Source organism: Ptiloglossa arizonensis, chromosome 3, assembly GCF_051014685.1.
Source record: "Ptiloglossa arizonensis isolate GNS036 chromosome 3, iyPtiAriz1_principal, whole genome shotgun sequence".
In the NCBI taxonomy this organism is placed as follows: domain Eukaryota; kingdom Metazoa; phylum Arthropoda; class Insecta; order Hymenoptera; family Colletidae; genus Ptiloglossa; species Ptiloglossa arizonensis.
This window is the reverse complement of record NC_135050.1, coordinates 15,375,379-15,400,553: the sequence shown is the minus strand read 5'-3', so window position 1 is coordinate 15,400,553 and position 25,175 is coordinate 15,375,379. Positions and strand designations below refer to the sequence as shown.

The 25,175-nt window shown below is 37.0% G+C and overlaps 4 protein-coding genes across 16 annotated transcripts in view; 2 read left to right on the top strand and 2 right to left on the bottom strand.

Annotated features, from left to right (window-relative positions):
• The window catches only part of Per (period circadian regulator), a 42,802-nt gene extending 36,310 nt beyond the window's left edge, over positions 1-6,492 (top strand). For 6 of the 12 annotated variants that reach the window (XM_076307666.1, XM_076307661.1, XM_076307665.1 and 3 more), the window contains one exon: positions 17-6,492. In XM_076307666.1, the coding sequence (XP_076163781.1) occupies positions 17-130 (114 nt within the window). In that variant the 3' untranslated portion in view covers positions 131-6,492. The remainder of the gene's footprint in view (positions 1-16) is intronic. The other 6 variants (XM_076307658.1, XM_076307657.1, XM_076307663.1 and 3 more) reach the window with 1 other exon arrangement.
• Positions 6,129-13,611, bottom strand: LOC143144844 (sodium-coupled monocarboxylate transporter 1). The gene is made up of 15 exons (XM_076307670.1): positions 13,291-13,611; positions 12,079-12,417; positions 11,353-11,567; positions 11,238-11,289; positions 11,087-11,154; positions 10,861-11,015; positions 10,216-10,356; positions 10,016-10,124; positions 9,163-9,272; positions 8,903-9,089; positions 8,471-8,557; positions 7,915-8,003; positions 7,420-7,533; positions 7,151-7,340; positions 6,129-6,498 (listed from the first exon to the last, which is right to left on the bottom strand). The coding sequence occupies exons 2-15, from the start codon at positions 12,338-12,340 to the stop codon at positions 6,400-6,402; spliced, it is 1,878 nt and encodes a 625-aa protein (XP_076163785.1). The 5' UTR covers positions 12,341-12,417; positions 13,291-13,611; the 3' UTR covers positions 6,129-6,399.
• Positions 13,612-13,970: 359 nt separating this feature from the next.
• On the bottom strand, positions 13,971-15,372 carry Prosbeta1 (proteasome beta1 subunit). The gene is made up of 5 exons (XM_076307680.1): positions 15,190-15,372; positions 14,874-14,941; positions 14,664-14,795; positions 14,300-14,574; positions 13,971-14,220 (listed from the first exon to the last, which is right to left on the bottom strand). The coding sequence occupies exons 1-5, from the start codon at positions 15,283-15,285 to the stop codon at positions 14,093-14,095; spliced, it is 699 nt and encodes a 232-aa protein (XP_076163795.1). The 5' UTR covers positions 15,286-15,372; the 3' UTR covers positions 13,971-14,092.
• A 388-nt stretch (positions 15,373-15,760) lies between these two features.
• Rictor (rapamycin-insensitive companion of Tor) lies at positions 15,761-22,026 on the top strand. 2 transcript variants are annotated; one of them, XM_076307234.1, is made up of 9 exons: positions 15,761-16,248; positions 16,324-16,371; positions 16,735-16,891; positions 16,968-20,159; positions 20,229-20,358; positions 20,463-20,797; positions 20,868-20,970; positions 21,053-21,160; positions 21,262-22,026. In XM_076307234.1, the coding sequence occupies exons 1-9, from the start codon at positions 16,197-16,199 to the stop codon at positions 21,625-21,627; spliced, it is 4,491 nt and encodes a 1,496-aa protein (XP_076163349.1). In that variant the 5' UTR covers positions 15,761-16,196; the 3' UTR covers positions 21,628-22,026. The 2 variants fall into 2 exon arrangements, with proteins under 2 accessions (XP_076163349.1, XP_076163348.1); XM_076307233.1 differs by having other exon boundaries at positions 20,430-20,797.
• Positions 22,027-25,175: the final 3,149 nt, after the last annotated feature.

Below are 25,175 nucleotides of genomic sequence, written 5' to 3'. Positions count from 1 at the left end.
AAGGTCTTGTTCGCAGCAAAAACATAGAAGGAGAATGGTGAAATACGGTAAGCTTGTGATGATTCATGAAGAGAACGCGCCGTTGCCGCCGGCGTTGCCACCGCAAACTGTACCTTGTCAACAATTGTAGAAACAATCACGTGACGACCGAACCGCGACTAAACGCCGCCATCAAGTTCGAAGCATCCGTCTTCGAAGTGTCGTGCTTCGAATTTGTTCCCGGCACTTAAAGCCGCAATTGGCCGCTGCGTGGAAATCCCGATTTCCTTTGGACTGTTTCACGATTCACGTTTCGAGTTTCGAACTTCGAGGCAGATAAAATTGTACACAAGTACCCACGTATATACATTTATATATATTTACTTACAAATATAATATACGTATATTATATTTGTAAGTGAACATTTCTCTTTATGGCCATTTAAATGTATTTGACATTTTCTTACATACGTATACATAGTACATTATATAAAATATACATACATACATATATATTTTTCTTTATGGCCATTTAAATGTATTTGACATTTTCTTACATACATATAGATAGTACATTACATAAAATGTACATACATACATACATACATATACTCCGATTTACCAATAATCGTCATTATCGTTGATTATCGTAACACTTTTACATTTCCGTGGGCGCGTGGAGCCGAGATAATAATTTCGTTAACGAAACGAATTTAGCGACTGGAATTTCGATCGAGGAACCGGAAGAATCAATTTTAACTGCCTCGAATGTTTTTTGTCTTTTCGAGACGCGCGAGTCGTTTCGTAACGATTTATCGTTGAATATAGATTTACAAGCTACTCGAACGATAAGTAGTAACCGAAATCGTACGTTTAGGATTAGTCTCCGTTCGAGACATAAGTTCCTTCCGCTTCGTCGAACGTGACAACGGCCGGTCTGCGTTATCGCCTCCCACGATGGTATTTTTTTACACGACCACCCGTTACGTCGATGACGATTGGCACAGCCTAGCCGTGCGCTCGCGTCTCCCCGAAAGGATAAAAGAACTTTGAACCGTGGTTACGAGGTTTCCCGTTATCGGACGGACATGGACGTCCACGTGATTCGCTTCAATTGGAATCGAGCTTCTTTTCAATTGACGCGTTTCTCGCACGTAACACCGCCGGATAGATTCTCATTATTTTGAAACACGAGACATCCGTTGGATGGTCCGTCGACTGCACAACGTTTTAATATAGACTTAATGGAAACCGTAAAGTTGGGACGGGGGAATCGATGGGTTATTATTTTATTACCTATAGAATTGCACCGAAAGGTTCATTTTCTCTTCGTTTCAATAATAGGCCCATTGTCGAATACTCAATAATTTTCATTCTATTTTACGATCACCTGTACCTCCACTTGTTTTATACTAATCGCCGGGGATACAATTAACGCTACGAAACTCGCTCGGGGAAACGATCATTGTTTCACGTCGATAATTACTATTCGCTTATGTTCTGTGTTTACGTGTAAAGAAGAGACAACGCTGTTCTAAATACGTTCGACTCGAAATTTTCTCGATGATATTTTACACGGACGAAATGATTTGTGGAGGACGGGACCAAACGACGAAGTGTCGGATACGTTACATCGGAACGATACAATGCGTAAAAATAGAAAAATCGGATCGAACGATCACCAAAAGTACGAGAAACGAGCGTTCCTTTAAGTAGGTTTAGAGTTTCACGAAGTTTCGATGTTCTCCAATGAGCGTGACAACTTTTCGATCTATGGTGATCCCCGTAGCTAACCGTACACTGTCATCTTTCACGTGGTCTACAATTGTAATAACATCCATTAACTCGACAATTTTTCCCGTTCATTATCCGAGTCACTATTTCCCGAATCCACTCGCTAGAGTAAATATAGGACGACTAAACAAATTTAAGACCCAAGTTTGACACTTATCCGAGGAAGGTATCGATTCTTATAGAAGACAATAATCAATGAAATAGAACAAGATTGTCAAGGGTCGAGACCAAAGAAACATATAAGTGAGACAACACTGGTATAAGGATAAAACTTTTTCGTTTTTAATTTTCATTTTAAACGAAACTTTCACCAACGTATTTGTACGTTTTTTCGATTAAAACAATTCCAAACGTATTACAATTCGGATTATATTTACGTATTTTTGTTTTGTATCTACCATTCGAAACCTCAAATGAGGTTTATTTCGTTTCACAAATGAGATGTACATAGTGTTAAATAAGTACCGATATAAATTACAGTTCTAGTAAGTATTTGCGTATTTAATAAGCGATAACTTCCTCGCATCGTTTAGTAAATAAGTAAATATAAACCAAATTATATTGTGTTTGGTAAATTTCAATCGGAAAAATCGCACAGGTTCGTTGGTAAAAGTATCGTTAAAAAGAAAACGAGAACGAAAAACGTTTCATCGTTACGTTTGTACATTTCATCGATATTCGAACTGGATTGGGTTACATTGTTCAACCTCCAAGCTTCGTCAAGATTCCACGTATCAAGGTGGAATCCCCTTCCTCAGTGATAAGGACGAACAACAGGTAGTTATACCGTAGATCGTTCTCGCAGTTATCCAATATTTACTATATCTGATAATTGGATCGAATTATAACTCTGTTCCTGTCGAAGATAGACGAAAATGTAGAGGAAAATTTTACACCGTTCAACGAGTTCTCTATCCTCGTGTAACGCCTCTCCTTATCGAGAATGCACCGGTGCAGTTGCAAGCTGCGATTGCACTTATTCTTCAAACGCAACCAAACGATTCTCATTACACGAATCGATTCCTTGTCCCACAACGAATCGAAAACTATCAGAGAACAATATCGAAGAGATTAATATTTCGTGAGATATTTCAAATTCTATGCGATCGATGAATAGTTGTACAATTAAAAAAATTGTAACGAAAGATATAAGAAAAGAACCGCCCGAGAAAATGTTTAGAACGTAACGGTGATTCGTTCGAGTATTTATCGTAGATAAATTTAAAAAAAAAAATTAAATAACGATGCAGATTTTTCCCCTACAATTTTTCCTATCTTTAATAGAAACGGGTTCGTAGTTCCACCCCGGTTATCGGTTACGAGAGGAACACAATCCCCCACGGTGCCCGTTAACAGAGAATTTGGATTGACACGAAACGATGAAAATTCTTTCGCTAACTAACGCTCTTTCCATACAGAATTCGTTTACGAAAGAATGCCAGTGAACGGTTAACTAATCTCTTCGGATCCGTCGAATGGAATCGCGTACGAGGAAATTGTTCCATTCGTTTGTACCGGGTCGTACGAAATTGTCGATTCGATGCCGGCAACGCGAACACTTGGACGATTTCGCTTTTGTCGCGACAACTGAACTGGAAAAAGATTACTCGCACCGTTCTCTCGACGTGGGGAGACAACGTTCTGGAAGCATCGTTCTAGCATTTGTACGATCGAGAAATATTTTATATACCATCTGTTTGTACAAGTAGTATATATATATTACCATTAACGACACACACCGTTGATGTATCGTGCAATTCGATAGGGATGCAAAGAATATTTTGTATACCAGTGATCGTGCGAGTAATTCTTTGAAAACAAACGACGCAACCAGCCCTTCGAAGGGCAATGTCGTTGATTATCGAAGTGAAAAACGAACAAAAGAGAAAAAAAAAGAACGGATCGTTTGCGTTCTCGTTATCTTAAAAAAAAAAAAAAAAAACTCGTAGTCTAGTCCAGATTGTAAAAAGTAATCGAGTCACCGAACGTTGAATATTTCACAGGGAGAGCGACGATGCTACCTCGAACAGAAACGAATGAAATGTATTGATTATCGTAGATATTGATAAATTAATCATCGTTCGAGGAAGCGTCGTTTGTTTGTACAGGCGTGAAATTTTTAACGGTGACTGTACCACGAACTAAGAAACGAGGGCATCGGTACTGGATCGATCGAATCTTTTCTTTTTTAAATATTACGCGCATTCGAATATTTTCGTATCTTTTAATGTCGGTTAGCATCCGGTGCTTAACATTCCATTTGGTGATTAACGATCAGTCTCGCGAAATAAATAATTTTTATCGATAAATGGTAATTATCGATTACCATATTTCAGCGATCAAAAATCCGTCTTCAGATCCGTTCAGAGGATACGAAAAATATTCGAAATCGGATAGCGTTTGAGAAAGGAATTTAATTAGTTTAGTTATCGCTAAAAATGGTAATAAATAAACTAAAGACTATCGAAACAGCGAAAGTTGTAACGTAATCGTGAACGAACTCGCGTTCCGGGTGCCATTGGCTTCGGAACTTGAGTTCGCGAATCATCTCGTTTGCTTGTTTCTTACGACGATCATGTTGGCACAACATTTTTGTGATTTTCTACAGAAATGACCGTACGAAAGTAACTACGCGCGTGAATAAATAAATACACGAGCGCCTGCACACGTGGTAAACGTACATTTATTTATTTCGTTCGAAGTGTACGCTATTTCTACGCATTCGCAGTTAAGACGGCGTTCTACGAGTTATGTAAGAAAAAAAAGAAAAGAAAAAAAATAATACTTCGTACCATGAGCGTCGATGATTTATTCTGTAAGTACAAGAAACAGATTTTTACTAATAAGATACTCTTCGCGCGCTTACTTCGCGTTTATACTTTCCCCTTGTGTTTAAGGTACCTTGTTTTAAGTTTTTATTAACGTTTCGAGTGCGTGAATCTTGAGAAAGAAAAAGAAATATTATATTGTTACAAACAATGAAGATAATAAAATGGACAGCTTTAAATTTACATCTCGATTGTATCGTTTCTATTATTATTTCACGTTTCACGTTTTTCACTCGCAGTATTGTAAGAATTATATAGAAAGATTCTAGTTAACTTAGATTTATTTATTCAGATGATATTTTTCAACGATTATATTTATTTAAAAGACATTTTTCTCGTCTAGTTTTGTTACTTAATCGGACAATTAACGCTTTACCCCTCGTGTATAAGTTATCGTCGAACGATTAAGTTGAATCGTGTAACGAGCACTTTTGCAGCTAAATAATTATCATAAACGTCTGAAACCGAGATATCAACGAACACACGTTGCGCCGTCGACAAAAAAATTTGAGAATAAGAAAGTTAAGAAAGCACTGTTACGCAAAACCACGTTTGTATCGCATTACATATTGCAATTCATGGATATGAACGACGCTCGTGCAGTTTGTCGTCTTTCTCGATCATAAAATATCAGAACGCCGTTGATCCGATATCTGATCCGATATCTGATCGTCTGATTCGCATTCCTGCCCAATTCTTTGTACGCGAAAGTGTATAAAAAAAACATTGACATGATTAATCCGTGGAAACATGTTGTTCGGTGGATTTGTACATTTTAACGTCGAAATCTTTGTATAATCTGATGCTCAATTCTATAGGTAAATAGAAACTGCACGAGTCACACGATCGCGAATGTTTCTGCAGTCAATCAAAGTGATCTTAAATATTTGTTACACGACAAACTTGTATTGTAAAGGCGTAGTAATAGTTAATAGCAATATATTAAACATTACAGCACCGTAATGTGAATATTTTTCTAGCATTCCTTTCAGGCACAAATGATGTATTTATTTTCAAGAAAAGAAAAAAAAAAAAGAATATTTCCTTTTCTATCGAATCTGTCTTCGTCGTACATTTATCGATATAATTTATCGTTTTCGTATATCGTTCCTTTTTTTTTTTTTTTTTGACGAACAAAATATACATCTCACGATCAACCATTCCCCCATTAACTCGTTAACGTAACGGAGAACAACATCCGAGTACGATTCGGAAACTGTATTTTCGCATTTCTTTTTTTTTTTTTTTTTTTTGTATTTCTTTTTTATTTTATGCACAACGAACGATATGGAAGTGATGGAAACACGTTGATGGAAATGTTTCATCGTTCTCTGCGTCGAATGTTATACAATTCACACAGTGAAAGTACAACTTCGCTAAAAGGATAGCTAGCGTAATATTAAAAGGAGTGTTATCACATATATTATCTTTGTACATCTTCGTCGACGTTGAAACACACGTATGAAGTATACTACGTCTATGGGTGAATGTAAAAAAAAAAAAAAGAAAACAAACAAACGAAACAAAACAAGTTATTGTCTTCCTTTTATTCCTTTTTATATTCGTCGTTAAACGATCTCTTATCGTTTTGTATCGCTACAACTTGTGCTCGTGGAGTTCTCGTTCGGTCTCGTTCGTCGGCATTCCACTCGCTCGAACTATGCCGAGTCGTTTCGTGCCTCACGCTCGTGATTGGCCTAACTTATTTTATATTCCGGACTCGACTAATTTAATATTTCAGCTTGTCAACCAAACTTCTTCATCGTGCATGGTTTGTCGACCTCTGATTCGATCAACATCAATGATGATCGTTGGTCAAGGTCATACCAATGAAACGCCCTCGATCGCGCTCTCCTCCTTGAGTCTGTACCTCGAGACCAATTTCTAAACTCCCAACCTGCGTAGAAAAATGAAACTTCGTAAAGTAAAATATTTTTTGAGAAACGTTCCTTTTTTACCGAAGGTTACGAATAAAATTGGAAAAATTATTTTACATCTTCCTAACGAGTAGATATTAACAGAGAAACGAAACAAGATCGTACGTCGAATAACTTCCTCGATGAAAATACTTTTTGAGAAACATTCGTCAGAATGAGTGAAATGAAAAAAGATATTCAGAGTAGATATTTTTCAATCGTCGTGCTTAAACCCTAAATGCAAAGTTTTTTTCCACCGAGGGTTACGAATCAAAATTGAAGAAATTATTGTACATCTTTCTAACGAGTAGACATTAACAGAGAAACGAAACAAGATCGTACGTGGAATAACTTCGTCGATGAAAATACTTTTTGAGAAGCATTCGTCAAAAAGAATTAAATGAACAAACGAAATTGAAATAATGATTTTACTCCTTATAATGAATCTTGCTCCTAGAAATGAATTAAAATCGACAAGAGTATGTCAGTACCAAATAATGTCTATGTAAACGAAAAATAATTACACAAGAGTAAACGTATCACAGTATGCATTTAAAAACTGTAAACCGTGCGAATAAAAATTCAATTACGAAATGGAAATTTGATTTTCGAATTTTCGAAACATTGTCTAACCTCGACCGGTTGAACTTCTTTGTTGGACGTTCTCAAGAATCTTCTTATAAACGGGGCTAGCAGCTTTGGATCCAGTTTTTCGACGTTTTCCGACGAGACGAGACTCACAATGAGACCGACGCTCATCGTTACCAATGCACCAGTGACGGTGTACCAAAGATAACTGAGACGATACACCGCTAAAGGCTCCCTGAAAATTTCGTTATTGTATGAAGTACGAGTTTCGGGAAAATTGTCCGTTTTCTCGTGAAATGCTCCGGAACGCTTACGGAAGAAAATCGTCCTCTTCCAAAATAGAATCCGGTGGGTCGAACAACATCAGATTCTCTACTTGAGGAAAAGAGTAGTAGCATCCTTCCGTGGTGACTGGTTTCTCGTCGAATCTATCAGGAAGCGTTTTGCGATAATGAATGCAAAATTTTCAGTCGCTGGAATTAACCTTAATGCGTTCTTTCGTTCGATTACGCGCTCAAGGTCTTCGGGTGAAAAATGATTAATTATTTAACATTAGAACCACCGATGATGAACGTATTCCTATTTGTGTCATACCACATACGAAATATTAATGTCTGCCACATATTTAAAAATGTTTTCGTTTTTTAAATAATTACAAAAAAAAATGTTCCGGAAATGTAACTCGTGTTGTTAATTTTATAATAAAACGAGAGGAGTCGCGTAACTTTGGTTGTGGAAAAATAATATATTATGAGAAGACGATGGGTCGTAAAAGACCCGAAGAACGCACCAATATCTCAAAGACTCACTTCAATATCCCAGTGGCGATTGCTGCTTGGGTCGAAAGACTGATCCATCCCATGAAGCCCAAACCGGAGAGACCGCCGATGAGAGCACCCTAAATTTTGCACCATAACAATGTTAAAATAAAATAATACTCGTTGAACCAATTCGTTGGTGAATATCAACGAATAGAAAGAATATAAAAAAAATGTACATTGAAATATAACAAGTATATTAAAACGTGCCAAGTATTACTTCTATCGTACGTATTAATATTTTGGTATTTCGTAAATAATCCCATAACTTTGACGTTCAATAATAGAGGAAAGTTCCCCAACTTGGATTTTAAATTGGACCATAGTCTCTATCGATATATAAATTAACCGAGGTAACATCTAGCACGGGATTGTAATAAAACACCATAAAACAACTTCAGCGCGATGAATATTTTGTTTCGATGTCGGCTTCGATATAATTCTGCTATTTATTTGTATAAACTGTTTCTATGTTATAAAGGTAATTAGTTATAAAGGTAAAGATACCTTTTTAAACGGGCCTAATTATTCGTTCAATTCACCATACCTTAGCGTTCACCCAGGGCAGCAGAACTCCCATGCTGAAAATACCGAGAGACGGTCCGCTGGTAATGGACGCTAGGCTCGTCGATAACTGAAAGCATACTGAATTTCAGAAAAACCCAATTTCCCATCGAATTTCAATAGTACCGGTCAGGAATGCCAATTTTTGCCGAAAAAAATCGATTTTACGAATCGATGCGTATCGAAGTTTAAGAAATTGATTTGCTGAAGAATCAACTGTAAAAAAATCGGTACAAAAGTCTGTCCACTTGTGAACAATTTTTTGAAAAATCGATACAAAAGTCTGTCCACTTGTGAACAATTTTTTGAAAAATCGATTCAAAATCGGCCACCCGAGTGCCGGGATTACGGGCCGTGGTTGGAGATCATATCTGGACAGTTATCGCCACGACATCGATTCTTAAGAACGCTGTACCTGTAAAACGTGAGACCCCGTTTTCTCGACCACGAACACCAGCGCCACGCAGATTATTCCCAAAACGACTACCGTGAGTTTCATTAAAGTGTCCGCCACTTTGGGAGTGAACGGTGTCTTCCTGAAGGGTTTCACGAAATCTTCCAGCACTACCGCGGACATGGAGTTCAAACCGGTGGACAGGGAGCTAGAGAGTCGAGGCAAAATGAATTTCGAACATTAGTCGCATACCGGTGAGGATTTATTTTCAACGAGTTTACCTCAACGCTGCGCTGAACACACCGGCGACGAAGAGACCTGGAAGACCCGGCATGTCTCTTAATATGTTCATAACGAGCAGCGGCAACAATTGGTCCTTCGCGCTCGCCAGCTGTATCAAAAATACGTGTTTTCAAAATATGCGAATCTATGAGATCGCATCGTATCGTTGCTGGGACCCTAACGAATTACCGTGTAAAAAGTTTCGTCGATAATTTTGGAAATTTTTGCGAGTTTTCTTTACATTTTATATCCATTGACTCTCCGTCGATCAAGCGTGGGTCCGTCTTGACCCGGATGAAACGTTTCTTCGATACTCTTTGAAATTATTACGAATCGATTTTTTACATTTTATACCGGTTAGACCTCCGCGAATCGAGCGTGGGTCGAAACGGACCCACGCTCGTAAGCCTCGTTGATCCCCTCGACTCGCGATGAGTAATTTAACCCGGGTACCGTTTATATCAGAACTCGTAAAGCGATCGATAGAGCGACGAAGTAGAAACGGAAGGTAGAACCGGGTCTATACTGACCCACGCCTGGTTACCGACTGGTTGCAATCGAGAATCGATTGTTTCCTGATTGCAACGTTACAACGCGAAAATATTATTATTCTTTCGGACAACCGTGTAGAAACAAGCGCGCATCGACCAACGCGAAATCGTTGGAAAAATTCGCGAGAATCCCGAGCAACAACCCGATACAATAAACTGATCGTGGATTAGAAATCATTAAACGTCCATAAAGTGTTCAACATCGGGACGTGTAGGTGATATGCCCGTTGAATATGAAATCTGATACTTCCAGTTCAGGATGCACCGTGGAATTGGACTATCAGGGAAGCGTGATCATTACCTTCGTCGTAAGTGGATCACACTCGTGGTACCAAGCATATATTAACATTCCCGCGTATCCGCATGTTCCCATTAAAATCAAGACTCCGACAATGAAACCCCAGAGCGCTCTAGAAAGCACAATTCCGTGCATCGTATTATTTACCATACCGTACGCCTACGTTTAATCTCGTAAATGGTATCAACGAACAGTTAACGTACCTTCTGGCAGACAGCAACGTGGGTAACGCGAGATAACGTTGCATCATATTTTGATTGATCGCGGATATTTGCAACCAGTGAACGAAGCCGCCGATCACCAACGACCAAATTGTGTGCCTCGTAAGAGGATTCCAATCCGTCCTGTCAGATGGTAGATACCAGTTATCAATTATGATTTTTAATTCGTTTTAACCCTCGCTGTACCACATCTGGATCTTTTATTTATTCGTTTACTTATTTGCACGATTTGAACCATCGAGGGAATCGCGCGAAAATGATTGAAGAGAGGTACGAAAGACAAGAATGGAAAAAAGAGAAACGACGAAGGGGGAGAGATACTGAGAAAAATTCCTACAGAGCTGTGCGGTGTAATAAGTGTTTAAGAGAATGAGAAGATTGAAAAGAATCTAGGGATCGGTATCGTTAACATTAACGATCGTTTCGTCAATGTTCGAACGATGGTAGAATTTTCTTTGGGAGTTGCGAAAGTTGCGACGAAACGATGGAATTATTATTTAAAAGGTTTGTGGCAGCCAGGTGAAATTACGGGTCTGTTTGGACCCAGGCGTGGTCTCCACCGTGGTTGTTCAAACCGTTGGTATTGCGAGGGTTTGAAGAAAAATTACGATATAGGTCGATACTCACGTGGGCATCTCGAGCCTTCCGGATTCCAGATTTCGTCTCATCACCAACAACAATCCACCCACGTCGAATGTCCCTTTAATAACGATCAGCAGCATTGAACCATACATTATGAAGGTTTGAATGAAATCGGTCCACACCACTGCCCGTAAACCGCCCTAATCGGCAGAACGTTACCGTGTGCTCTCGACAATCACGCGTAATGATAATTCTATAAATTGTTTCTTACCACGCAGGTGTAAAAAATGCACACGATACACACGAACGGGGTCACTATGTGCACGTTCACCCCCGTAACTGCAATGTTACATTACGCATTAGTGTTACACGATCGGTTTGTACAAATTTATCGACGGTTAGACAAACGTCGCGCACAATACCTTGATTGAAAGCCAACGCAGGTACGTAAATAACGATCGGAAGCCACGTCATCTAAAAAAATAATCGTATGTATTTCTCTCTTTTATAGAAATGTTCTAGATCGAGGCAACTTACGACGCTGATCGAGAAAAGCACCGATCCGAGTATTCTGATCTTTTTATCGAAACGTTTCTCGAGGTACTCGTAGGTACTGGTCAATCTGAGTTCATGGAACACCGGTAAATAGATTCTGGACATCACGAAACCAACGAGGATGACCCCAATGCCTACCCACAGGTAGCTGGTACCATGGACGTAAATCTCCGTCGGTGTACCCAACAATGAGATACCTGTCGTTGCAACAACAATTCGTAACTCTGTCCGCCGGAAACAAATCGAAAATATAAAACCAAATCACCGACATCGATTCTCAACCGGTTACAATTTCGATCTTTTCTCCAATTCGAAACAAACAACTGTACACTTCGTGCGTGAAATTCCAAGGCACGATGACCAAGACGTCCGACCGTTGACTTCTGTTCGAGACAATGTTTACTCAATTAAGACGACTCGTTTCACAATTGTCGATTTGAGCAGTGAGATTTTAACGAAATTCGAACGCATCCGATAAATAATCATTCTTCCGGTAAACACGACCGATACTTTGAATCCGAGTTCCGAATCACTATTGCGTTTCTATACACAATCAGAGAGTTACGTATTACGAGCGTTGAATTTTTCCATCGATCTCGACAAATTCGTTCGATATCGTGCAAGAGAAACTAGCGCGAGTTTTATCGTTTTTTTTTTTTTTTTTTTAACGAGGTGAAAATCGTTAACGATTGCATGCAAGAATCCTACCGGAAACAAAGCTGGCTATTAGACTGAAACTGACTGGAATGGTCTTCATATTTCTACCACCCACGAGGTACTCGTCCTCCCCCGATGATTTTTTAACGAAACCGAAGTAAATGCCGACCAGACCACAAGTCATCAGCATGAAAGCGAAAACTACGTAGTCCCACATGCCGAAACTTCGCATCATCTCGCTAACTTCTTGAACCGTGGGCTTGTCCTGCGACCAGGTCGGCAAACGGTCCTCCAAGGCACCCTCCGCGGTCATTTTGTTGCAAAACGGAATTTTGCGATCGATGCAACGCCTCTAGGCGCTTCGCGTTACAAGCTGGATCCTCGCGGCAACTGATGATCGATTATTTCGTATTAGGGGAAAAAAAACGAAGATCTGCCAGCAACGGAGTCGCGCAAAGTGTTACGCGCCAATTTCGATGGAATTCGATGGATACGGTACTCCGTTTGATCACCGAAACGATTCTTCCCCGGATATCTGAAACGAAATTATCCTCGACGATCGTTTACGTTTCCTCAGCACGAACGAGCCATCGACCCGCGCGATCGACGATCCCAAACGTGAGCAATAATATTCTATCGTGAAAATTAAAATCAAAATTTGTATATTCATCGTTGCAGCTTCCCGAGAATATTGTCAATGGACTGACGAGATTTGCCCGGTAAAAATGAATCCAAACTGTATTTAATTACAGATAATTTGAACAATTTTGATGATTTGATCGATTTTGAAGAATTTTTCGGTACGTGACACCTTGAGACACCTCCTAGAAGAGGTCCCTTGAATGTATGTACCGTAAAGAATTTTCATCCGTGTCCCGAATAATTGTTGAAAAAGTCGCGAAAATACACAAATGTGTATAATCTGTAAATACGTGATAATTATTTTTCAATTTTTTTCAGAAACTATCGAATATCTATTGTTTCCGTTGGCCATCTACCTGCAAAGTTCCATTGAAATCGACGCGTAACGCTTTTTCCACCTTCCTTGCAAGTGTATATAACAACGTTACAAGTTTCGGATTATTCAACAATTTTTTTATAAGATTCTTATATCCCCGAGAACAAATCACGAAGAGATTCGTGGTATGCTATATCGTTCGAAAGGTTACTACTGTGAATCGCAATACGAGCGAAAGTTTCAAATAAAAACGAATCTTTTTTATTCGATACATTTTTAACGAAATAATTACAGATCGTACTTACCGCAATTGTTGTACTTGACAATTGTTTTGTCCATTAAAACTTCTTTATCGGGAAAGATCATACAGCGATGGACTTTTTCCACTTGGATACATTTGTGAAAAACAGTGAATCGAAATTTATACAAAAGTTGATTACGAAATCTATAAACGATACGTTTTTGTACACAATACAAACTCGAAGAAAATGCTTTTATATTTACATCAGAACCAGAGAAAAAAAATTACTTCGACTGATGTGACACAATGGTCGATATAGTGTATGCTGACCGTAGAAGGTCGCAGAGAGTATCACGGAAGACCGACTACAACTACCGTGACAGTTCATCTGAAAAGAGCCAAAAGCTCGAAGCGGCTCGATGCGATTGCACACATCATGATTGTTCCATTGTGACAATTTTCTCATTAAACCGACAATGGACATTAAGTACGAAGTTAAAACGACCGGGTATATACCGGAGTGAATCGTAAGTGGATAATACGACCTAAATATAGTTGTAGTTGTGTAGATGTGTTTGGTCACATTGACGGTCACGATTTAACCAAGTTCCCGAATGATTTTCGGGTATCAATGAATTATTTATAGACATCGCTGTGACGTGTTCTAACGATTAATGCGATAATTCTTTTTAAAAAATTACAAAATATTCATTTTAGAATGGGCCACGAATTAAGAAACGGTGGTGAAATAATTATATTTTCATTTAGATTTAATTAAAAAACCCGACTTGATCGGTACAAGATTTTTAGAAGTATAGAATAAAAGTTTACACGAGTAAAGCATTTGTATCTAAACGTTAAGATGTTCAACCTTCGTAAAACCGTGGCAACTCATTGCCCAGTATGACTTTCCTTTCAATTCCTTTTTCCGTAATGACGCCAATACGAATGACACCACCGCTGCTACCGTCACGAGACATCGCCAATGCCAATGCTGTAAAGCCAAGACAGCCCATCAGTATCAAACTATTAGATAATTATGTTGTATTGACCAAAGCTTGCTAACTGCTTACTATTTTCAACTAATTTAACACATTCATCCTTTGACATGTTTGGTTTGTACTGTGAATCCATGTAACCGTACACATACGTTGAACCAGATCCCCCAATAGAAATTGGTTGTCGCACACACATACCACCTAGGGGAACGCTATAAACTTGACCTCCCTTACGATTATCCCAGCCAGCTACCAAGATTCCAGCCATTAAAGAATTCCGATAATTAAAACACAATTCACGAAATAAGTTTGCTGCTATCTCCACTAATGGCTCTGTGCCTAATTCCATTCTACAAAAATATGATTGTATCTTTTATAATTTAATAATTTCATAATAATTATTATAATCATGTATTAATTGTACGTATAAACCACTTACTTGTGAAGTGCTAAGTGATATGCAATTATATCAGAAATAGCCTGTGTGTCTGCTGCAGAACCAGAACGACAACAATATATATAATCTGTTATTTTAGTTAACTTGTCTGCAAAACGATTGGAAATATATGCCCTAAAAAGTATTAAACAATTATACATGCATTGTTGTATCATGACAAATGCCAATTATTAAACAAATTGAATATCTTACCCTGTTGTTGCTCGAGAATCAGCTCCGATTACAACTCCTCCATCAAATTCACAAGCCATGATCGATGTCTAATTAACAAAATTATTTTTAAAAAATTATACAATAGAAAATAATTCGTAATCATAAAATAATTGTTCCTCTTTTTTGAATTAGAAAATTATTGTTGTACATAAAAAGATCATTGAAATTAGTGATAATAAATTTATGTTGCAAACCATACTAAGATTATTTTGAATTTTTCATCAAAGATACCTAAAGTTTGCATTGTCATTCTAACCTAAAATCATATAAGTGTCAAAGTTTTGCCGAAACTTACACCAGTACTTTGTTCCGAATGAAGCCAATCTTCAACTAAATTGCTAGTAACTGCACCCACATTAGGTTGAACCAAATTATCCATCATATAAGCCATTATTTTTAAGTTTCAACAAATCGTTCCTTTACCCGATTACTACACGATGGTTGAATGCGTTGAATATGGTTGAATGTTGAAAGCTAATCATAACTACAGTGTGTCCATCTACAAAGATTGAAGGACAATGCGAAGTTTTCTTCCAAACACACTCGTTGAAAATAATTTATTTTATGAATATAATAAGATCATGAACAAACATTATAATCATCTTTTTATTTTATGTTATTTTTTTATTTCTTATTATTTAATAATGAATCCTTTTTTATGACATAAATCATTTTTACGTCATAGGATAAAATTCTGACGAAGATAAAACGAAAATACTTCTTCAAACAGATCTCTTACGATTTTAAAAAGGATATCAAAATTCACAAGAATATTATGTTGTGAATAAAATATAATGAGCGTTAAGTTGGATGACGTAACTATTACAAACAGTGTAAGATATAAAAGTACATCATTGTTGCTTTGTCGGACATGTCTATGTATTTTACTTGTATATTTAAACAATGAAAAATGCATTGCGATTTTAAAAGTAACACATTTACTACATGAAATTCATGTTTAATTTAAAATTCTATTTAAAAGTGAAATTTAATACGAGACATAGCAGTTGAAAATTTTACGGAAAATTAGGAACAGAAAGTACATTTGTTGGTCGATCGTGTGTCTACGGTGACCCTTGCAACTTTCTCAGGTACCTACAAATTTTCCGAAGAGTGCGGTACATCGAGTGCAACGTTCTCATGTAATACTTGACTCGTGTTACACTTGATTTATCAGTAGTGCATTTATAGTGCTTCGGGCTTCGGGTTAACAATGAGAATGTCATATACTACGCGAAAGACCTGTAGTAACAATCGGACAAAAAGTGTTGATTGTGATCGTGGGTAGCAGCCGGTAAAGAAATGGCAATTCCTAGTTGGAAGATTTGGGGTAGAAACCTTCGTATGAGCCATCGTATGTTGAACATTGACTGTCAGTTTCTTTATTTCAAAACTACGCTCGTTTTCTATTCATGTGTTCTTTTTATAGGCCACCAAAACAGTGAAGACAGCTGCGTGCAATTCGATCTGTCAAGAGGTTAGTAACCTAACCTGTAATCTGCAACTTTCTACCCACAGTACTTTGATAACATGACCTCACATCGGTCCATGATTATATATACGTATCTTCAATTTGTAACTTCCAATACGATAGTTGTCTCTTCTGAGAAATATGAAAAACAATAACTTTCAAATCGAAATAAAGGATCTTTAAAGGATAATACAAAATTATCTTTTAATGTCAGTATTTATTAGTTTTTTAACAAAGTAGTAAACGAATTATTTTTGTTATTTGTTGTTACAGAAAATAATTAAACATTTGTTATTGTATTTGTAATTAAAGACTTTATAGAATATATGTGCATCTATAATGATTATCAAAAATGAATTTATCTGTCAGGACTGAAGGAAAATGTGAAAGAAGTTTTGACTAATCTCTGCCAACGACATAATGTTCCAAGCATAAAAAAACTAGCATATCTTAATGCCATTGTTAAGTTAATTAGTGAAAATGATTCACCGGATTATGGGTATTCCATCGATGATATATTTTGCTGGTAAGAATTTAAGAATATTCATTACAAGTAATATACAATTACTATTGTAATTTTATACTGTGTATCAATGTTTTAGCTTACGTGTGGGTCTTATCCAAGAAGCTACACAAGTTCGTGCTGCTGCACTACGAGCAGTACGTTACATGCTCAAAAAAGAGCAAGATGTCATTGCAATTAATAAATTGCAATACCCATATTTTGTTGCTCGCAGTATGGATATTAATTTACGAAATGAAACAGAGGGATTGCAAGCTCTTAGACTTGTTAGAAGAATTTTAGTATTAGCTCCAAAACACTTTAGTCCTATTTTAGCAAGATCTTTAATAAGCTTAATAAATGGAGGAGTTGCAGTAAAGAATGGGCCATTTCGAGCATTCTTGGCAACTCTTTGTGAGTTAGGGGTTTTGAATTCAAATTTGTTAATCAGTTGTGGAGGCATTAGTGCCCTTGCACGAGCTGCCATGACTGAACAAAGCCCTGCTATAATTGAATCTGTTGTAGGAGTTTTACTAAAATTATTAAATACTCCTGAAACCAGAAGTAGCGTTTCTCTTTTATGTTTCGCAGCTCCTTATTGCGAGTTACATTCTTTAAGTATAGATGGAACAAAAGAAGAAAGAGAAAGATTTGCAGCTAGTAAATTGGCATTATTAAGCATACTGAGATCCTATTCTGGCGTTCTACATTTTTGTCGACCTGATGATAACTCTGGTCTGAAAGCTATAGCAGATATATTGTATGTTGAACAACTTGAAGTACGAGGTGCTGTTTTGGAACTACTTTATGAACTGTTGAATCTACCTTTACCAACTTGGACGGATGAACCTGATGTTGCCCTCGCAGCAGTAGATCCTAGTAGGACACGTGATTCATGGAAATTGTCAGAAGGTTTTGTTGCAGCTGAGGGAAAATATATTTTACCATCTTTATCATCACGCTGTCCGAATATTACAGAAATACATTTAGCCTTGTTGGTTTATACTTTATTGGAATGCGGTCTACATTGTGCTCTTGCAGAAACTATTGTTTCTACTGATACTTTTATTTCTGTACGTGCAGCTGTTCTTTTAGGTGCATTATTACATCTTGCGCATTCTCTACTACCCCCTGAAGCATGCGATCTTACACCTCCTTTACCGAATTTATTGGAACACGCAAGTGCTGGAAAGCACCATGCCTTAGCAGCTGTAACAATTTTGGAGCGAATGCATACTATGATGCGACGAAGGCCAGCACCTGCAAGTCTATTTCTTGATAAAATTTTGCAAGCAGGCACTTGGTTAAGACCAATCTTACCAAGGCGTCAACGAACATCCAGCAGACATTGGCTGCGCAGAGAATCACCGACTACACCTCTTTTAAAAGATGCACAAGTACTCAGTTCTAAAGATGCACTTGCATGGAATTGGCCGGTAGTACGATCTATATTACGATCGCGAGAAGACACAATGCGAATACTCCATGATTCTGATCACAGGTTGTTCATGAAAAGACTTGTACGTTATTTTAAACCATGTTCAAATGGATATAGTAGAATAGAATTATTAACGAATGCCAATTTAGCACGAGAAGCAACATTAGCTGGTTGTGATTTATTAAACTGTTTATTGGAACTTCATGAACCTGAGGGTACAAAACTATTAAACGATTTAATTGGAGATATTGCCGAGCAACTCGCTAGCGTTCGAACAGCTCGATCTGCTCATGAGTGTTTATTTTCACCTCGTCATATGTCTAACACTTGTTGTCAAAAGTATTTTCTATTTCTTGGGCAATTGAGCCATTCAGCAAAAGGGACTGTAATCCTAAATGGATTTAATTTATTAGTGAAATTGCAAGACTTAGCTTTAGCTACTAATCATGACTGTTATGTTAAACTGATAGTTTCAAGTTTAGATTATTCTAGAGATGGACCTAATAGAAAAGTAATGACTAAGATTATTACAGAAGCAACATTAGACAGTACACGTCTATATGCTACACAGTTCCTTCGACTGATACTCAGAGCCAGAATGGCCGATGCCTACCGTTGGGCAATAATATTACTGTCCGATCGGTTGTCAGATTCTAATAAAACTGTAGCATTAACTGCTTTAGAGGCATTACACGAAGCTTGTGAAGAACCAGAGTATTTAGAAGTTCTATTGCATCAAGGAGGTCAATCTCGAGATTGGGGTAAATGGCTGGAAGAGTTAGGTGACAAAGGTTATTTATTGAAAATTCGACTGTACTCTCTTCATCAAGGTTTCACTACAATTTTATCTCCGGCGGAAGAATTAGAAAAATGGATCAGTCCAGGAGGTTTTGCAGAAAGATACGTCGGTTTAATAGAGGGAGAAATACATGATTCTTTAACACGTCGTCAAAGAGATGAAACTGGAAGTTATCATAGAAGAACAACTAATGTTCCTATGACACCTCACGATATTTTTATTTTGCCACACTTGATAGGCCAACTGGCACAACACGATCTTGGTATGCAGCTGTTGTTACGTAGAAATGTAATACAACGCTTCGCTCGAATCGTCCAACGATTCAAAATGGAAATGAGTGGTACAGATTCAGAATCAAACTCACGATGTACTAAAACCAATTGTTCTATAATCGATGATGCTTGCGTTATGTCAGAAGAGTCTGGAACAGATGAGACAGTAGAATCAAACAAATTGGAGACAATAATGGATTCCGAATTTGTGGAAGTAATGGATGTATGTAGTTCGCAAAAAATTGATTCCTCAGTCGATATTCGACGAAAAACAAGTTTAGATGATTCAAGACGTACTACTACAGAAAGAAGTTCGAGATTGGAGTTTAAAGCACGAGACGAGCTAGGTACTAATTTAAGTAAAAAGATTTTAAGAGTGAAGTCTGCACTGTGGGTGCTCGGTCATGCGGGAACATCAGCTGCTGGTGTAGAACAATTAAATCATTTAGGAACTATAGAACTGATAACATCTATAGCGGAGACATGTCCGTATTATACGGTCCGAGCAACGGCTATGTATACTCTTAGTCTTATTGGTACCACTCGTGCAGGTGCTGACGCGCTCTTGACCTTTGACTGGCCATGTGTTAGACACAGACGTGGAGATCACTGGCCAGTCGTTCCTCCTACCAGCACGTATCCAGCGCCAAGTCCAATTCCCATACAACGACATCATCGAAGTCTTAGCGATGGGAAACCAGAGTTACCCGAACCAGTAGCTCGAAGAACTAGAAACCGATCCGAAAGTGCAGCTACAGATGAAGCCAGGCGCTATGCTCTACCGTGAGATTGACGTTTTTAAACATTTAAATCGATTAGAAACGTATTTACATTCTACATATAACTTTACAGAGAAAGAGGAGAAACACCAAGTCCTGTTTCAAGTATTCAAAGATTAAGCCAACAAGATGCTGAAGGATATGCAAAACTTCGTAGCTTTCAGCGCCATCGTAGGCCAAGTTATTCTCAAAGTAGCCTAGAGGTAAGCATATCTCGAAATTGATTTTTCATTTTATGAAACGTTTGTTTAAAAATATTTATATTTGATTTTAGATGTACAGTTTAGATGGTCGACTTTCATTGCAGAGTTTATTAGAATTTGATTCATCTCGCAGCTGGATTGCGGAACACGTACTCACCTCACCACCTCCACCTCCTGAAGATAGTAACGATAATTTATTTTACATGGGCATTGCCCTGCCAAAGAGACTTATAGCAATTTTTCCGGAACTGCCACAACCATCGCTCCAAACAATAGCGGACGATGTACCTACATTAGATATAGAATCGACCGAAGTAGACGAAGAGTCCTCTTCGGAGTATGACGCAGATGCTGATCATTGCCGTATATGTTTAGTACGTTACCACGAAAAAAATAGTAATAAAGATTGGGTTAAAGAACAAGATGCGAAGTTGCAGAGGTAAAATTAATTAAGTATAAACAAAATTATATAATATTAATTTTAGTAATGTATTATTTTATTTGAATAGAATAATACTTAGACATGCTCAGCGATTGGCAAATCCTCTATGGTTTAGACATAGTCGACAAGTTCTGCTTAGATTACGACAATTGCACTCAGAGAAGTTTCAGGTACATCGAAAAATTCAGTTTATAGATGAAAAAAATATACATAAAATCCTTTGTCGATATATAATAGTGTTTTACATTATAGGATACTTGTTTATTTTCGGATGTAGCAGCTTGTTTAGGTAGTGGTACATATAGAATGCCAGCACGGCGATTTTTACAAGAACTATTTCTAGACTCTAAATTTGATGCAGTAAGTCATATACACTTTTTTATATAAAAAAAAATAGAGTAACACGATTTACATTGAAATCCGTAATTAATAAAGTTTTTAATGTAAATATTCTAATACAGCTTTATATAGAACCGGCTAATATTCTAAAATTAAATGATGGTAATGATGAGAAATCATTACGATCTCTCATTTCCATGGCACCTGAATCCGATTCCCGTGTGCCTTCAGAAAGTAAAATCAATGGAAGACTTACTTTTTCTGAGAGTCAAGTAACTCGACTGGATGCCGTTATCGAAATAGCAAAAGACTATTCCTATGCGCAAAAATGTAATAAAGCGCAAGAGGTTTTACTTAAACCAGAACGACGCAGTGATGAGAAGATAATAGCCGAAATTTTAAAACCGGAAGAAAGGATACGTCTGTCAAGGAGTGCCGATAGATTGTTAAAGGTATCAGGTACAAACAGTGCCATCAGCCTTGAGTAGTAGTCACCGATTCTCAGCAATTGTAAATATTTTGTATTAAAATAATAATGAAATATGAAATAAATTACACTGACGAAATTGAATCATAAATCAATAAAACAATATGTTTGTGTGATTAATATAACATCTGACGATTGATGGAAATCCTTTTGTTAGTCGATTACAGGTTATCATAAAATGAGTTGTCCCATACTATTATGGACGTTTTATATCTCGTCTGTGATGTAACATACAGTAAGAATGAAGTTGTATACTAACAAAAATAATAAAAAAAGGTGTAAATTGTTTTGTAACGCTCGAACTTTTTGCATTTTTAACTTTTTTTATGTGTTACAAAACTTCAAGGGAGGCAAAGAAATGTAATTATCTTTGACAAATAAAATTTGTTTTTATCTTTCATGCAAATCAAGTTTGTTAATTTAATTACATAAAATTTTGTACATATAGGATGTTCCATAATTAATGAAAAAAATTTCAAGTAAACATTCAAAAATAATGAAAAAAATTTATATTAACATACACATGTTCTATCTTTCTTTATGAAATATATGTAAGAAATGTAAACAGCGGATTCTCTTTCCATAAACCGTAGTAAACCGCTATGTTTTATGAGCAAAAAATCGCTCTATTTACAAATAATACTTAACGTATTTCATTCATATGATCATTTAATCATTAAGAGGATAATTAGATCCTCCAAAAACAAGATGCAAAGTTGTCATTTTGAATATTTTCTGAACAGGTAATTTGATGACACAAATTCGTTACTTTGTAACACTAATATAACTATGTTATATCTTATAAACAACAGCAAACAAAATACACGTTTATATTAATTTTTTCATTGTTTTTGGGTTTACAATTAACCTTTCTAGTGAATCCTACAAATAACGGAGTACCCTATATTCTTCCTCAAACAGCGAAGGTTGAAATTTACACGAATTCTTATCAACTAAGGGGAAAGTAACGAAGTGTGGCTTCTACTTTCCTTTGAAGGAACGCATCTTGATTTTCGCGCCAATACGCGAAAACGCTTGCTGGGCATAGCTATTACGACTGTCGCATGACGGAGCAACTCTAAAGATCCGTTTTCACGTGATAGAAAGTTATGACATTTGTCACCATAAAAACTTGAAATGTCGCGTTGTCATGACGTTCTGATCACGAATGTCGCATTAAAAGTCGTGATTTCATGTCACGTGAAATCGAACCTTAAACCCAGATGATATGTATAATAGGTCCAACATCACAGATGATATAAAGAGACCTATATAAATAGCATTTAATAAAAAAATGTGTCACATCACTGAAGAGTTAAAGAATAGGAGTTGTATCGCACAAACTGAAATACCGATTTTGTGAAAAATCTATAATTTTTTAGCTCGCTTTACACTTAAGAATGATGACGCTGGAAGCTATATATATATATGTATGTACAATCTAATCACGAAATTGGCAAAGCAAGGAAACATAGTACATAATCCATCATGCTATTTTCTCGACTTTCTTATTCTCTTTCACTTCCTCTCGTCTTATTTTACTCTCTCTCATTCTTTCTCACTCGCTTTCGTGTTCTAACAGTCTATCACAGTCGGTTACGTTTGGCAAGCCTATTTAATGGCAAGTCAAAGGGCAAAGGAGAAAATGTGTACTCTAGAAGTGGTATTTTCTAAATCAGTGTTTCTCAACTTATGGGACACGAAGTAAAAAATTATTGGCAATGTAAATTGAATTTAGATTAACTTCCATCGCAATACTGCCACGATCGCGCATCCAGCAAAAGTATTTTACGAAAATCTGGGAAACTAAGATAGTCCGTATATACATACATGCAGAGGAAAAAGTTATACCAAATTTTATCCTCTACAACAATATCCACACGCAATCGAAATCGATCACTAGGCCAAACTTCTGAATAATTACATTTCGTTTTAAAGTTTATTCGAAATTTTAAATAACTTGCAAGGTCGTCCGCGTACACATAGATACCAGACGAAGCATCGCAACTTACCCGACGCCATATTGATTTTTCCTACTACCATACACCTTAATGTATTTACATACAAGTCACAGGTTCGCAACTCGACACTCCGAACTTTAAGGTGTAGAAAAAAAGGCGAACGCGAGGCTTTTTTTTTCATTCACGAAATAGCGGAAGTGCAATTTACAGGCAAATGGCTTTACTGACAGAGATTAATCGTTGTTTACATTTCAGGACAGAATATTGAACACGATTTGAACAAGGAAAGAAAATATAATGAAGAAAAACAAATGAATTACATTCTATATATCATTTAGTTGCGTCACGTACAAAAGAGGGTGATTTCGCAATGTTGTTGCCATTTGTGACATGTGATCGCAATTTATCATCCTGTTTTTTGACAAAACTAGAATACAAATTCCACGGCTCGATATAGATGAGCAACTTTTTGCCGCATAATTGACTGTTTTTGTTGTTTTAAGTGAAAGAATAAGGAAAAACACGATCGCAAAACAAAAGTCGCTCATCTACATCGAGCCTAAAGAACAAAAAAAAGCTGTTATTTACCTCCACGATCTGACAAGAGAAAATTACACAAAAAGATCGTAAAACGTGTTTTTCCGTGATAAAAAAAAATGCTTAATATTTTTCTTTATCGTAACTTTTCTTTGTTCTACAAATCGTATGCAACATTCTGTCCACGACAAAGGTTTGTCAATCGAGTTACAATTTGCTCGCAAATCAGATTTCGTCAGACTCAGTTGTTTCGAGAACGAGAGAGAAAACTTCACATTTACTCTCTTTCTCAATCCGCGAAACACCGAGTTACCGAGCTCACGGACACATGGCTTTTGCATTAGAATACATAGTGGTGAGAAATTCAATATGGTGTCAAGTAGCTCACGATGCTTCGTCTGGCATCTATGTTGGTGGTATGCACGTTAAAGGCGTGAACGTGCATAAAAGTTGAGACGAATATTGTCAACCGAATGCACGATTTGAATAGTTAAAAGATTTGGAAATTATTTACATTGGGGACCCCAATATCGATTTCGATGAAATTGAAATATATTCTAAAACTCAATATTCTAAACAATTTGTTTCCGACATATAAGCGCCGCCTAACCTCAGTTTTTGATATTTTCACGTAGAACTACTATAATAAATTCTGTTTTAAATATGTTCTTCAAATCGAAAACCGGTCGTCTCATTTAATGTTCCAGTTACAATGTATCGACAGCAACTATTTCTTCCCAATCGATTCTATACGATTGATTTGCAAATGATGGAATTTGAAAGTTAAAGCTTCAGAATGTCTTTTCAGAAGCTCTTTTAAGTCATTGTACGGTTCTTTTTCACAAAATTACAAAACTTAAGTGCTCCTTTAATTTGGTCGAGGACTGTATCTTTAATTTCTTTTTGTAAAAGTATCAGTAATGTATGTTACTGAGAGATTTTTTATGTCATCCGTGACGCTAGGTTTATCTAATAAATTGTGATCAAAGTCGCTCCGTGATGCGGTAGTGGAATAATGATTCTGCGCATGAATTTTATGTAGCCGTCAAAC